The sequence below is a fragment of the Drosophila arizonae genome, chromosome 3 (genome assembly GCF_054131065.1).
Source record: "Drosophila arizonae isolate 15081-1271.41 chromosome 3, UAZ_ARI_1.0, whole genome shotgun sequence".
In the NCBI taxonomy this organism is placed as follows: Eukaryota; Metazoa; Arthropoda; class Insecta; order Diptera; family Drosophilidae; genus Drosophila; species Drosophila arizonae.
The window spans coordinates 33,017,429-33,034,092 of NC_142923.1; the positions used below are offsets into that span (position 1 = coordinate 33,017,429).

The 16,664-nt window shown below is 41.5% G+C and overlaps 1 protein-coding gene across 1 annotated transcript; it reads left to right on the forward strand.

Moving 5' to 3' along the window:
- The first annotated feature begins 1,881 nt into the window (after positions 1-1,881).
- LOC149270122 (uncharacterized) lies at positions 1,882-11,014 on the forward strand. The gene is given in 2 exon segments (XM_089464976.1): positions 1,882-2,598; positions 2,600-11,014. Coding segments are annotated over 2 exon segments (6,840 nt in total). The 5' UTR covers position 1,882; the 3' UTR covers positions 8,724-11,014.
- Positions 11,015-16,664: the final 5,650 nt, after the last annotated feature.

Below are 16,664 nucleotides of genomic sequence, written 5' to 3' on the forward strand. Positions count from 1 at the left end.
AAATGCAGTTTCTTTCGGGAAAAGTTGGCGTACCTTAGCCACGTGATAAGCGGAGAGGGGATTTGCACGGATCCCGCGAAGGTTGAGGCGATTCGGAGCCTCCCATCACCTTCGTGTCTAAAGGAGTTGCGGCAATGCCTGGGAATGGCATCATGGTATAGACGGTTCGTGCCAGACTTCGCATCGCTAGTACAACCGATGACGAAGCTCCTGAAGAAAGGTCAGAAGTGGATCTGGAGCGAGGAACAGGAGGAGGCGTTGCAGAAACTCAAGGAGAGTTTGACGACCGCGCCTTTTCTGGCCTGTTCGTGCTGCAGACCGACGACAGCGACTACGGCCTCGGTGCAGTGCTGACGCAAGTTGAGGGGCAGGAGCGAGTAATAGCATATGCCAGTCGGAAGTTACTGAAGGCGGAGCTTAACTACTCGGCCACGGAAAAGGAGTGTCTCGCGATCGTCTGGGTGATCCGAAAGATGCGATGTTACCTGGAGGGCTACAGGTTCGACGTCGTCACGGATCACCTAGCGCTGAAATGGCTCAACTCTATAGAAAGTCCCACGAGCCGGATCGCTCGTTGGGCGCTAGAGTTGCAGCAATTCCAGTTCGACGTACGCTATCGCCGTGGGAAATTGAATGTGGTGGCCGACGCACTGTCCCGACAGCCCATAGACAGTTGCAAGCAGGCCGTGGAAGAAAATTCCCCTCGCGGGTGGATAAAAAGGATGCGTGAAAGGATCGTAAAGGAGCCTGAGAAGTTCCAGTATTACGTGGAGGAGAACGGGCAGTTATACCGGAATTTAGGCCATAGGATAGACGAGGAGGACTTTATCCCATGGAAGCTCTGCGTCCCAAGCAGTTTGAGGGGCAGAGTCATGAGGGAGTGTCACGAGGCTCTCACGGCCGGACATCAAGGAGTGAGGAAAACGGCAGCACGACTTGCGCAAAGGTACTATTGGCCGGGCATGTTCCGAGATGCCGCCAAGTACGTGAGGTGTTGCGAAACGTGCCAAAGATTTAAATGCGTGCTGTCTGAGTTTTGTGTTCAATCTACAATCAACAATCTACATAACTCATCCTAAACAAATTAAGATAGTAGGTAGAATGGTTATCTGCAGTACCAGAACAATTAGCAAATAACCCATCATTATCGCTAGGTATAAGCATTGGGTTATCTGTTATAAGATAGCCTTTTCTGACCGTAATAAAAGCTTTTATATATTTATTTAGGTTTATTAAATAAGTAAAATTCCATAATCACTGTCTTGTATTGATACCTACCACCTAAAAATAGTATATAAGGCCATTACGTTCATAAAATAAATTAGTAAGAAAATAGCACTTGAAAATAGAGCAACGAGTCTCGTCTTTCACTATTTGATACTCATCTCCGTTGTCCAACTGGTTCAAGTACTTGTTGCGACGCCCGTAGTCACTGGTTCTGTACTAGAGGCTTACAATTAAACACAAATACAACTACCTAGTCTTGGTTTTGTACCAAGGTCTAATAGATACTCAACATTTGGTGACCCCGACGTGAAGGAAGACGAATTTTTAGAAATCATAGCGTTCATTTGGCGAACCCTATTTCTAAATCAACCGGTAGACGTGGTCAACTTAACGACCAACATCTTCATAACCAAACAAAATACAGTGGATTCCTTTGGCGAATCCTATATCTTCGAATTGATCAATAAGTGGTCAAACTAAGCGCTGAATCGGCCTCAACTCAATCAACCAGACTCACCAGGATTGTCATCTTGGCGACAAGTCAGCATAGGCATCAGCACTACTGCATCATTCTGATTAATCAAACATCAGACAACAAGAATTAAAAAAAAAAAAAAGAAACGAATTTATAAAAAATAAAACAAATCAATTAAAAATGGAGAGTTTAATTAATAACCAAACCACGCTTGGTGAGGAGATCCAAGCTCTAATTAGGAACTATAAAAAGGATCCTCAGGAACGGAAGTCAAATGCAACATACTTCCATAATAAGGCTGCTCAGTTAAATCAGCTTTGGAGTGCGTTCGATCAAGGAAATGAGAAAATAAGGAATCTAATGGCGGAAAATCCTGTGGAGAATCCTTATGTAAGGGAAGGTTACTTCTCAAAGATCGTAATTAAATATCAGGAGGAATTTTCCACAAAACTGAACAAGCTAAGCCCTCCAGATACAGCACGCTCGGACTTGATACCTCTCCAAAGGCATCAAACGCAAGTACAGCTACCAAAGGTATCCATACCACAATTCGACGGATGCTATTTAAAATGGCAACAATTTCATGATCTATTCACAAAAATGATTCATGAGTCAACATTGCCAACAGTACAAAAAATGTGGTACTTAAAATCAAACCTCTCTGGAGATGCTGAAAGACTGGTTAGACACTTGGATCTAACAGAGTCCAACTATGAAACTGCCTGGACAATGCTGAAGGAGCGTTTTGACAACAAGCGAGTCCTGACTACAACGACTCTACACAAACTTTTGGATCAACCATCAGTGACAAACGATGCATCATCAATAAAAGGTTTCCACGATATTATTCAAGAAACGTTAGCTACGTTGAGAAACGGCGGCATAGAAGTCAACAATTCCACTTTTGCTAGTGCTACTGGCAAGAAAATTGGACAGGACTACTCATGTACTGTATGAGCAATCCATTAAAGACACAAGAAAGCTACAACCCATCAAGGAATTCTTAGCCTTCTTAGAACAAAGATTCTTGGCACTGGAAGCGATAGGAGGGAAACAATACGTCCCTAAAGAAAAGCAAAGGATATGCGCGTCTGCCTCAACAGAAAAGAATAAAGGCTGTCAATTCTGTGATTCAGCAGAACATAAAATTTATCGATGTGACAAGTTCGCGTCAAAATCTGGAGACGCACGACTAAAATGGGCACTAAACCAAAAACTGTGCCTAAACTGTCTGCGGCCCAATCATATGGCAAAATCATGTTTCCTACGCAATTGCATGAAGTGCAACAAAAAACATAATACGTTGCTACATCTGGAGAACAAAGATGACGTCAAAATAACTGCCGCAGCACATAGTACAATAAATAATTATGTGCTACTCGCCACTGCTCGAGTCGAAGTGCATGGAAACAACGGCCAATATGGAAGTTTCAGAGCACTCCTGGATTCAGGCTCTCAGATAAACATGATCTCTGAAAGAGCTGTAAAAACATTATCACTTGCAGTCAAAAACTCAACCATGCGAATCGAAGGCATTGGAGGAAACCCAAGTTCAATGAAATCCAGGGTCAATGTCCTCATAAAATCTCAGAATGGAAGTTACACGACACGGGTAGAGGCGTTCGTATTACCACATATTGTGGCGGATCAACCAAACCACAAAATAGACAACATATCTTGGGTACCAAGCAACATACCATTGGCGGACCCAACCTTTGCGAAACCTGGAAAGATTGACTTACTACTCGGAGCCGAACATTATTTCGAGCTCATACTACCGGAGCAAATCAAAAGGACCCCAAAATTACCTATGATGCAAAACTCCAAACTAGGCTGGATAATAGCTGGAAGAGTTAACAGATCAACTTCGACAGTCGCCACATGCTCGGTAGCAACTACAACTGATGACACAACTACTCTATTGGAACGATTTTGGAAACTGGATAATCTGGAATCAACACAGCCCTATCGGACACCAGCAGAGTCACATTGTGAAACACATTTTAAAGAGAATATACAAAGGGCAGTTGACGGAAAATTGATAGTAAAATTACCTTTTTCTGAAGATGTGTCAGAACTGGGAGAGTCTCGGGAGCTAGCTATAAGGCGTTTCTTAGCATTGGAAAAGAGACTATGCCGTGATCCAGACCTACAAGGCAACTACGTGGAATTCATGAAGGATTACGAAAAACTCGGCCACATGAAGGAAGTAACACCGCAGATGGTTCCGAAATCACATTATTTCATTCCGCATCACTGTGTGTTAAAACCAGATAGCAGTACCACAAAACTACGAGTTGTGTTTGACGCTTCTGCTAAATCATCGTCAGGCAAGGCCCTAAATGATATACTGTACGCTGGGCCTACGGTACAAAGTGAATTATTTTCAATTCTACTGCGTTTTAGAACTCATAAATATGTTTTTACCGCTGACATTGAAAAGATGTATCGTCAAATATGGATGAATCCGGCAGATCAGTTTCATCAGATGATTGTCTGGAGAAACTCACCTCAGGAACAGCTTAAGTACTACCGACTAAAAACTGTCACATACGGTACAACATCAGCCCCATTTTTAGCGACAAAATGTTTGCAGCATTTAGCAAATTCAAGCAAGGATCAATATCCAGTCGGAGCAAAGGCAGTAGAATATGACTTTTATGTTGATGACTGCTTAACGGGAGCAGACTCAATAACGGAAGCCATAAGACTTCGAGATGAAATCAACAAAATACTTCTACCAGCAGGATTAAGGCTTCGAAAATGGTGTGCTAACCATGACCAGATTCTCGCGGGAATTTCTAAGGAAGATACAACACAAATGGTGAAATTGGATAATACGGAAGACAACAGTATTAAGACATTGGGCCTTACATGGAGTCCAAAATCTGACAGCCTGCATGGACGAGCTGAAGCGGCAAAGGCAACGAAAATCACAAAAAGAACGGTATGCTCTGAATTGGCAAAAATATTTGACCCTCTCGGAATCTTTGCCCCAGTTGTGGTAAGGGCAAAAATATTCATGCAACAACTATGGGAATCAAAAATTGGATGGGACGAGGAGTTATCGCCAAGCCTTCAGCAAGATTGGAAAATATACCGAGACGATCTACAAAGTCTTAACAAGCTCAAGATCCCTCGACACATGTTTGACGGAAAAATTCCAGTAGCACGGGAAATACATACCTTCGTTGATGCCTCGGAAAAAGCATATGGAGCTGCGACGTACATTCGGGCGACATACAAAGACAATGGAATAACTGTACGCTTGTTATGTGCGAAATCTAAGGTAGCACCATTATCAAGGCAATCACTGCCTCGTCTGGAACTCTGTGCAGCACTATTAGGAGCGGAACTCACTGCTCGAGTACGAAAGGACCTTAATATGACGAGCAGCTGCAATCCAGCATATTTATGGACAGACTCAAGAATTGTACTATCATGGATAAATTCACAATCATCCAGTTTGGAAACCTTTGTCGCAAATAGAGTTGCAAAAATCCAGGAATTGACTATAGCAACTCAGTGGCGTCATGTCTCCTCACAAAACAACGCTGCTGATATACTGTCACGAGGAACATTAGCGAAGAATCTGGATTCAACGACCTTGTGGCTACACGGGCCATTATTCCTTCATGGATCACCATCAAAATGGCCAGAGCCGTTCGTCAAAATTCCCAGCGCTAACGACACATTGGGACGAAAGGGAAACCCAAGGGCTGTAGCAGCTCCTGTCGCAAAAACATGTGATGTAATCTATTCCATCAATCACAATAATTCCTTCCGAAGACTACAACGCATTATAGCATATATAATGCGGCTACGACACCCAAACAAAAATGGTAATACACTCACACATGAGGAGTTGGAACGTGCCAGGATTGTTATATTACGTAAGATTCAACAGGTAGACTTCCCTGAGGAGTTGACGAACCTCACAAAGCATGGCGTAGTAGACAGCAAAAGCAACCTCAAATCTATGACACCGTTTCTAGACAAGGATAACATCATACGAGTGGGCGGTAGGATCGAAAAATCAGCTCTATCATTTGATGAAAAACATCCTATATTGTTACCATACAATGACCCAATTGTCAAATCACTGTTACGAGAACTCCACATAGACAACATGCACTGTGGACCACAAGCACTACTTGCAAGGTCAAGGCAAAATTACTGGATACTTAAAGGCAAAACATTAGCACGGAACATTACTAAAAACTGCGTCCGATGTACTCGAGCAAAACCAAAGATGTTTCAACAATTAATGGGCAATCTACCGGAACTACGCGTCAGCCCAGCAAGACCATTTAAAAATGCTGGGGTCGATTACTGTGGCCCATTCTGGGTTCATCATAAAGTGCGAGGAAAGCGCCCAGACAAGGCTTACATCGCGATATTCTGTTGTTTTGCGACTAAGGCCATCCATATGGAAACAGTAAGTGATTTAACGACTGACAAATTCATTGCGGCCTTAAAACGATTTATGGGACGGCGTGGAAATTGCCAAACACTACACTGCGACAATGCTACAAACTTTGTGGGCGCCAACAACAAACTGAAAGAGCTAGAAGACGCAATCTACAGCGACAAGGCAAAAGACAGGATATTAGCTGAATGCCACAAAACAAATGTAAAATTCCATTTCATTCCTCCTCGAGCACCACACTTTGGCGGGCTCTGGGAAGCAGCAGTTAAGTCAGCAAAACACTTACTATTGAAAAATGTATCGACCGCCTCATTAACGTATGATGAACTTGAAACCGTTGTCATTGAGATAGAGGCAATACTTAACTCTCGGCCAATAACTCCTATGTCAACCGATCCAAATGATCTTGCTGCACTAACACCTGGACACTTTCTGATTGGAGAACCGCTAACAGCACAAGCCCATGACGTAGAAAGGGAAGACGGAAGGTCGCTTGGACAAAGATTAGAGTTAATTCAACATCTGAAGCATACGTTCTGGACTCGATGGTCACAGGAATACCTCCACGAACTTCAGCAACGTACAAAATGGACGAGATCAACGGCAAACGTATCAGAAGGAATGTTGGTACTCATCAAAGAGGACAATGTACCATGTCGACAATGGCCTATGGGAAGAATACAAAGAGTATACACCGGCCCCGACAACCATATACGAGTGGTCGATGTGAAGACAGCACATGGCACCTTCAAACGACCTATACACAAATTGGCGCCACTACTAGCCATCGATGAGCCACAACACAAACATCCACTCGAAGACATATCACAAAATGATCCCTCGGCTAACCAAAAGGCGAAACGGCTCAGAACACCCTGGACGCCCTCCCTTACAACAATGCTGCTTACCATCATATTGTTTCTACCACTCATATTGACGCAATCTATCAACATTACATATTTTGAATCTAAGCCTGGTATCTACTACGGAATCGGATCAGCTCGATTGGCAGTTGCAGATTGGACCATCATTGCTTATTACGATCTGGAACCATATTGGAATGAAATGAAAACATTCTCTAAAGGGACCAACAGCATAAAGAAATTATGTGCCGACCTAAGTATCACAGTTCCATGCCAGAGCGTGTATCAGCATTTCAAGCATGTGGAGACCGAATTATTAGCTGAAAATGAGCTTCTACAACAAGCAAGACCTAAAAGAGCGCCACTGGATATAATTGGAAACATAGCGAGCAGTTTATTCGGGGTGTTGGATTCAACATATGCAAAGGAAATGTCCGAAACGATTTTGAAGGTGAAACAAAACGAAGACTATTTGGTATCAGTCTTAAAAAATCAAACCTCCTTTGTGGATTCCACATTCAACGTATTAAAACGTGACGAAGCCACAATGGAAAGACGTCTAAATAACATGGAAGACCAACTTAACGCCATGATTACAGAGAAAACCCAACATAATCTCTTTCATTGGTATATATCTCTGACAACGCAACTAACATTAACGGCAGCAAACCTTCAACGAATGCAAACAGAAATTATAAAAGTACTGACGGATGCTCGACACAACACAATTAGTCCACTGTTACTATCGCCAAGCCAACTGCGAGATCAATTAGAACAAATGAAGGATCATTTAAAAATAGGACAACAAGTTCCTAGTACAAATGGAAATGTACTCCAGTTATATAAAATGATGCAAGCCGAAGGAGCCATTGTAAACAGGCACGCTGTGTTCAAAATAACATTGCCACTTATATCCACACAGATACTGGAATTGTACAACTTGATACCTATTCCAGTGGTATCCTCCCGAGGAATCACAAAAATATCAATAAGCGTGCCACTAATTGCCGTTAATGATCATCGCGATGAATTTCTGAGCCTTACACATGAAGAATTCAGACATTGTCATCCCCTTCAAACTAGTGAACACATATGTTATCACAAACAATCATTGTTCAGAATGGAACATTGCTGTGAATTCCTCATGTTCAACAATCAAACGTCAGATAATTGCAAAACTTCAACAACAAACCACTCGCTCAGTTGGGCCAATATGTTTTTTAAAAATCAATGGATATTTGCGACACGGACCCCAATGGATCTCTCCGCTGTTTGTCCTGATGGCACCTCAAGCATTGGACTACGAGATGCTGGACTCCTCATCATGAAGTCAGGATGTAACATCCGCAACGCAGATATGATCATAACGGGTCATAGCACATCAACCAGCACCATGTATTCATCTTACATGCGATTTGGCAATTTAACTACACAACCACCTCATCAAAATCCATCGAGAAATAAGTCAAGTGAGCTACTCGAGGCAACTAACCTTAAAAATATGCACTTGATACCAGCATCTGAAATTCAACTTCCACAATGGATCTCACCGATAAATCATTCCGTCATCATGTCGTATGTTGCACTAGCAGCGTCATTGATCTTGCTTGCACTATATTTCAGCAGAAGGATTAATCAAGCAGGACCAACAACACCCAGGACACAAGACGGTATATCGGCCCCAGCAATTGGACAAGATGCCTTCCGGATCAACGTATCTGATAGTTAAACCATCGTTTAACGGCCGGGAGTATGTCTGAGTTTTGTGTTCAATCTACAATCAACAATCTACATAACTCATCCTAAACAAATTAAGATAGTAGGTAGAATGGTTATCTGCAGTACCAGAACAATTAGCAAATAACCCATCATTATCGCTAGGTATAAGTATTGGGTTATCTGTTATAAGATAGCCTTTTCTGACCGTAATAAAAGCTTTTATATATTTATTTAGGTTTATTAAATAAGTAAAATTCCATAATCACTGTCTTGTATTGATACCTACCACCTAAAAATAGTATATAAGGCCATTACGTTCATAAAATAAATTAGTAAGAAAATAGCACTTGAAAATAGAGCAACGAGTCTCGTCTTTCACTATTTGATACTCATCTCCGTTGTCCAACTGGTTCAAGTACTTGTTGCGACGCCCGTAGTCACTGGTTCTGTACTAGAGGCTTACAATTAAACACAAATACAACTACCTAGTCTTGGTTTTGTACCAAGGTCTAATAGATACTCAACACGTGCAACAAAAGCCGGCCGGGCATATGCTCACCAGGCAGGTGGCGGAGCCAATGGCGTTCTTGTGCGCAGACTTCGTGGGACCTTTGCCGCGTTCCAAGCGTGGGAATACGATGTTGTTGGTGTTCCACGACGCTTTCGCTAAGTGGGTGGAGCTGGTGCCATTGAGGAGAGCTACTACCGCTCTGCTGCAACTGGCGTTCCGGGAACGTATACTCAGCAGATTTGGAGTACCTAGGACATTCGTGTGCAACAACGGCGTACAATTTGCAAGTAGGAGTTTCAAGGCGTTCATGGAATCATTGTGGGTGACACTCCAGTACACCCGACGGAGAGAACGAATCGCACGGTGAAGACAATGATAGCTCAGCATATCGAAGGCCATCAGAGCTCATGGGACGAGCTGCTGCCGGAGATAACGCTGGCCGTCACTTCGAGCGTGGCCGACTCCACGGGCTTCACTCCAGCATTTCTGATGTTAGGGCGGGAACCACGTCTACCCGCCGATTTGTACGATGAAGTCACTCCCGGTTTGGCGACTACTCTAGTCCGAGGCCAAAGAAGTTAAAATGAGAGAGGTTTTCGACATAGTGCGCAGTAACTTGCAGCGAGCATCAAAAGATCAAGGCAGACACTATAACTTAAGACGGCGTGACTGGAGGCCAACGTTGGGTTCGGCAGTTCTGTTGCGACAACATCAACTGTCGAACGCGGCGGAAGGAGGAGAGAAAGGTGGCTAACATTCCACAGTTGAAGCCATTTCATCAAGGAGATGAGGAAACTAACATGGCCCCGGTAACCGAGACCGGGGAAACGGGGAACAGGCCTATACGGTGACCGTCGACTCATCGGGGGGCGTAATAATTTCCCTGTCGAAGTAAGGGGGGGTGTAAGGTGGCCTTTTTTGCCCACCTTACATGTTTGTAGGTAATAAGTAAAGATATCGAATGAAATCGATTTTTGTTATGGTGAATAGGATTTGAATAGGATTTGAGGCATAGTTTGATTTTGTAGCGATTAAGGAAAATGAAATGGAATTTTGTTGTTATGGATTTTGAGTTTTGTAATTATTAAGATTATATTTTGAAATCATTGTTTATATTTCAGATGTAGGACATAAGTTGATATTAGTTGATTATTATTAGGTAGTAAGTAGAATAAGCGTTAGTTCGTAAGGTAGCACTAAATAGTTAATAATTAGATGTAAGTGCCGTACCGATTAGGCTTAGAAAGTAAGCGAAATTCAAATGAGTGGGCGGGCACGCGATCAGCCATGCAACCGTGCAATGCAAAGCTGCGTGTAGTTTTTAGTCAGTCTGGAGCTCTCGATGTGAGCAGACGCGCTCAAAAGGGAAGAATAAAACTAATTAGCAAACATAAAGGTTATAAGGCGACAAGTTTAATAAAGTAAGGAAATACACGTAGAGATGGTTGCGTATTTATTCGTAGCTAGTTTACTAATCAATTTGTTAGTTTACTAGTCATAACTAACACTAACTGGTAGTTTGAACGAGATCACGCAGTAAAATCGCGTGGTCTTGAGTGAACGCCGGCGGCAACGCTGGGCGTTCCTCGATCCGCGGTCTACCGATCGTAGTGGCCCCACTAACATCCCACAGGACGCCTTCGCAGCCCCGACCCCCGCAATCTAGAGTGCGCTTGACCGCGCCACTCGATTGCGGCCGTCCTCCCGCGTGCAAACGCGTGGGCGTGGTCGGCGAGCTCAGGACGCGTGGTCGCCTAACCTATAAAACTTCCCCTGTGTGTAAATGAATGAATGAATAAAGAGAGTAGGATGAATAGCGCATTGCTGTGCTTCATATAAGAATGGGACCATTTCGTTTGAGCGCTTGCAGCGCATTGACTTTGTCATGCGATATTTTCACTGCTCGAACCTTCAACGCCCGAGTCGAGCAATAAACTAAGAATAGTGGTCAACCAACTTAACATTTTCTGCTGTACATGTCTAGTCTATGTGTTCTCTGGTCAGTGTCAGTAATATTGGTTTGTTTCCATTTTTTTTATACCCTGAACCCATTTTCAATGGGAAATCAGGGTATAATGGTTTTGTTGAAATGTATGTAACAGGGATAAGGAGACGTGGCAAACCCCACAAAGTATATATATTCTTGATCAGGGTGACGAGCTGAGTTGATTTGGCCCTGTCCGTCTGTCCGTTTGTATGAACGGGTCGATTTCAGAAGATATAAGAGCTAGAGACTTCAATTTTTTTTTTAAATGTCCGTAATTACAGCGTGCATATCAAGTTTATCATTAAAAATCGATAACTCATCCCGATCTTTTCTTATCGATAAAAACCTTATCGAAATCCAGTTATAAAATTATATCTTCTACACCTTTATTGCTAGAGTCTCCAAATTGTTAATGTATGCTTATATGCAATTTATACAATTTCGGTTGATGTTAAAATTTACCCCTGGCAATTACATGCATATCCATGTTATAATCATTATCTGAAAGTTTCATGAAGATGGTACGTCCACAAAAAAAGTTATTAAGCAATTAATTTCTCATAGTAAGCGCTCACTGTGTATGCGTACGTGCGTGTGTGTGTGCGTGTTTCTTGTGTAAGCTGAAAGACGCGAAAAATTATTGAAATATCTATTGCTCCAAGGGTTCAGGGGATCTCGCAGTCGAGCGTAGTCGTAGTTGACCTTGTTTAAGTTGTCGCTGCAAGGATCGCTGAGAAATTGGCGACTGCATAGTATGTAATGGCGACCGAGTTGATCGCGCAGACAAAGTTGAAGATGGTGAAGATAAATTTTTGTTCTTGAGTGGACGACCTGGCAAGTCTTTTGACTGATATCCCACTAGACCCGCTGCAATAGACTCTCGAAATTCCGGAAGCTCAATCAATTTCTCGCTGCTCATGGTTTCCTTCTGTATACGTCTGTATAGGATGTAGGCGTTTGTTAGGGCCATACCTACCAAATGGTAGAAAATTCGGGTTACAGCATCTTGAGTTTTACTTCGTATATGGTATCGGCCCATCCATCAGATCCACACCCCCCATAAGAGCAATATGCTCTCTAATAACTTGTGGACAGTCAACTTCTACATGGCGCTTCGACTTTCTATCGTAACGAGCTGTCTTTGCTGTTCCTTCTTGTGCATGTGACCTCTTAAACGGCTTAACGCCCACATAAGTCGACAACATCCGAACGGCCTTGTTGTCTTTCCACAGTACGTTACTAATTTCTACTCCATATGAGGAACTCACGTACAAACTGAAAAACGAACAACTCCAGTAGTTGTTCATCCGTCAAATCAGTATTGGCAAGTATTTTTAACAGTCCTACCATTTTTAAATTAGCTAAAAGCTCTTAGTTATTTTTAAAAAATTAAAAATAAAATAAGTGCCTAGAAGCACTCTTGGGGCTTAGAGGGTTAATATCTGGGGAATAAAGAAACAAATAAAATTTGTTCAATTCTGCTATCAATCTGTTTGTATTTCGTTAAACTTATTAATTTCCTGTTTTAACGGTCTTTTAATATTACTTGTGTGAATGTTTTCTAACTTTGCAAATCTAAAATAAAGCTAATCCTTATGTCTGACCCTTTTATAGTTTTTAATTGGATCTTCCTGTCTTTGTTCTTTGTATTCTTCTCTTGTTTTATTCATAATTGTTAATGCCAGCTCCCATTAACAGGATTGCACCTCCCCCACATAACCCGATTATGCTATTAACAGATTTCCGAGATTGGCCCTCCGCCAAGTACTCTGACACTATTTTTACCTTTTACTTCCCACTTGTGAATATACAACATCGCCATCTTGCGCGACCCATCTTGAATTTAATAAATAATTTAAAAACCACACAACAACGTGTCTTCACTCATCTGATGACTCCACCCTACATATTTTGGTCCTTCGAGCCGGATATCATCCACCACATTCACCAGCGATTCTTGGGAGTATTCAGATAAGTACTTGCTTGCTTTTCATCTCACTGCAACTTGCATATATCTGTGCATACATACATATACCGGTAATCAAAACATCATCTGTTATCTCCGCTCAATTCGGATGTAAATTTTTAAAACTATTAGTTTCTGTTTTTTTTAAACCTTTATCTCAGGTTGATATTGAGTTTAACGTAGCAAAGTTCATCCTATTTCTTATTTAATATTTTATTCAATTGACTTGGCTAGAGACCCTTCAACGTCGGCATTCCACCAAGGTAACGAATGTATGCGAAGCGCAACAGCAAATCTATCTGACCACTATATGTATGATAGAGATGAAAGTATTGCAGAACTTGTGATGTTAGTCTTTAAAATAAATTTAAACAAGTAAGAAAGCTCTAGTCGAGACTGCTCGACTACGAGATCCCCTGAACCCTTGGAGTGCTAGCTATTTCAATAATTTTTCGCGTCTTTCAGCTTACACAAGAAACACACACACATACACAAACACATACACATACAAGCACCCACGCATAAACACGCATGGGCTGCAGTGTGCGCTTACTATGAGAACTTAATTGTTTAATAACTTTTTTTGTGGACGTACGATCTTCATGAATTCTTCAGATTATGATTATAACATGAATATGCATGTAATTGCCAAAGCACAAGTCTCTAGTATTTGAAATACGCGTTTTACAAAAGTGAGGGTGAGGGAGTGAATTTAGAGGTGGGGGGTAAATTTTAACAAAAACCGAAATTGTATAAATTGCATATAAGCATACATTCAAAATTTGGAGACTCTAGCAATAAAGGTGTAGAAGATATAATTTTATAACTGGTTTTCGATAAGGTTTTTCATCGATAAAAAAAGATCGGGATGAGTTATCGAATTTTAATGATAAACTCGATATCCGCGCTGTAATTACGAACATTTTACAAAAAAATTGAAGTCTCTAGCTCTTATATCTTCGGAAATCGACGCGTTCAAACATACGGACAGACGGACAGACGGACAGACGGACAGGGCCAAATCAACTCAGCTCGTCACCCTGATCAAGAATATATATACTTTGTGGGGTCTGCCACGCCTCCTTCTGCCTGTTACATACATTTCAACAAAACCATTATACCCTGATTTCCCATTTTCAATGGGTTCAGGGTATAAAAAGCCAAAACGGCAACACTGATTCTTACATACACTTGCTCGCAGAACTCTGCGTACACTTGCAAACAAACCCCTATTTTTAAGTTTACATGTATATTGTATTTAATATAGAAGACTTATGGCAATACTTCTTTTTGTATAACAATTTTCATGTATTTATTAACATAATTATGTTTTCATTTTATTATTAAAACTAATCCTAATATTAAACAAGTAAGAAGGCTCCAGTCGAGACTGCTCGACTAGGAGATACCCTGAACCCTCTAAGCTGATATTCTAATTATTCTGCACCTCTTTTATGCACACATACATACAGATGCATCCACACGCACGCATATGCCTGCGCTCTGCTAACTGCGCAGTAAGCAGCGACTGCGCTTGGGCTGCGCTGCAATGTGGGCAATATTATGAGAATTTATTTGTTGAATAACTTCTTTTGTAGACATACGATCTTAATGAAACTTTTAGAGCGTAATCATATGATAAATATGTGTGTACATTCCAAAGCCCAAGTCTCTAGTACTTGAAATGCGTCTTTTACAAATTGGGGGTGAGGGGGGCGTGGTATCCAAAATCTGTAAATTACAAAATCTTTGTACCGATTAACTTTATATACAACGCAAATTTGAAGACTCCAGGTCTAACAAGTAAGAAAGCTCTAGTCGAGACTGCTCGACTACGAGATCCCCTGAACCCTTGGAGCAATAGATATTTCAATATTTTTTCGCGTCTTTCAGCTTACACAAGAAACACGCACACACACACACAGGCACGTACGCACACACAGGCATACATACTCACACACGGATACAGACACACATACACACACACACACGCATACATACACAAACGCATACACACACACATACACACACATACACAAACACATACACACACAAGCACCCACGCATAAACACGCATGGGCTGCAGTGTGCGCTTACTATGAGAACTTAATTGTTTTTTATGGACGTACGATCTTCATGAAACTTTCAGATTATGATTATAACATGGATATGCATGTAATTGCCAAAGCACAAGTCTCTAGTATTTGAAATACGCTTTTTACAAAAGTGAGGGTGAGGGGGTGAATTTAAGGGTGGGAGGTAAATTTTAACAAAAACCGAAATTGTATAAATTGCATGTAAGCATACATTAAAAATTTGGAGACTCAAGCAATAAAGGTGTAGAAGATATAATTTTATAACTGGTTTTCGATAGGGTTTTTTATCGATAAAAAAAAGATCGGGATGAGTTATCGAATTTTAATGATAAACTTGATATGCGCGCTGTAATTATGGACATTTTAAAAAAAATTTGAGGTCTCTAGCTCTTATATCTTCTGAAATCGGCGCGTTCATACATACGGACGGACGGACGGACGGACGGACGGACGGACGGACAGACAGACGGACAGGGCCAAATCGACTCAGCTCGTCGCCCTGATCAAGAATATATATATTTTGTTGGGTCTGCCACGCCTCCTTCTGCCTGTTACATACTTTTAACAAAACCATTATACCCTGATTTCCCATTGAAAATGGGTTCAGGGTATAAAAATGTTCAAATTAGGCCAAAAAAACAAAATCAATTTTTCGATTATTCTCGATAAAAAAGTTATCGGACGATTTATCGAAAAAATAAAGCAAACTCGTACTGCGTATGGTACTGACGAGTATGCATGCCAAATTTCAGCTCTCTAGCTCTTGTAACTTCTGAGATCGACGCACTCATACGGACGGACGGACAGACGGACAGGGCTATATCGACTCAGCTCGTCACGCTGATCAAGAATATATATACTTTGTGGGGTCTGCCACGCCTCCTTCTGCCCGTTACATACTTTTTCACAAAACCATTATACCCTGATTTCCCATTTTCAATGGGATAACAATAAACAAAACACATTACCAAAAAATGGCACCTCAAAAGTCTGCGTACATTTTAAGTTTGCTACGTACAGCGCTGGAATTCACGATCACCCTTAGTTTTTAAATGTTTCTTTAATTCCCCTTCGCTGACTTGCGTAATTTGCTATCACTTTGAAAAGAAATTTGGCACGCGTTTCATCATTGAGCAAAAAGGAAAAGAAATATCGGTAGAAGTTCGTAAGCTTATATTAAAATATAGATTAGAAGGCAAATCCTACCGAGAAATTGGTCTATTGGTAGGCAGAACTCATTCTTCGTGCCAAAGAGTCTACGACAATTATGTCTCATCGGGCTCTATATTGACAAAGCCTCGTTCAGGCCGCCCACCCTTGCTCACGAAACGAGAGAAAAACGTATTGTCTAAATGGTACCTCAAAATCCAATGATATCTGGTCACCAAGGA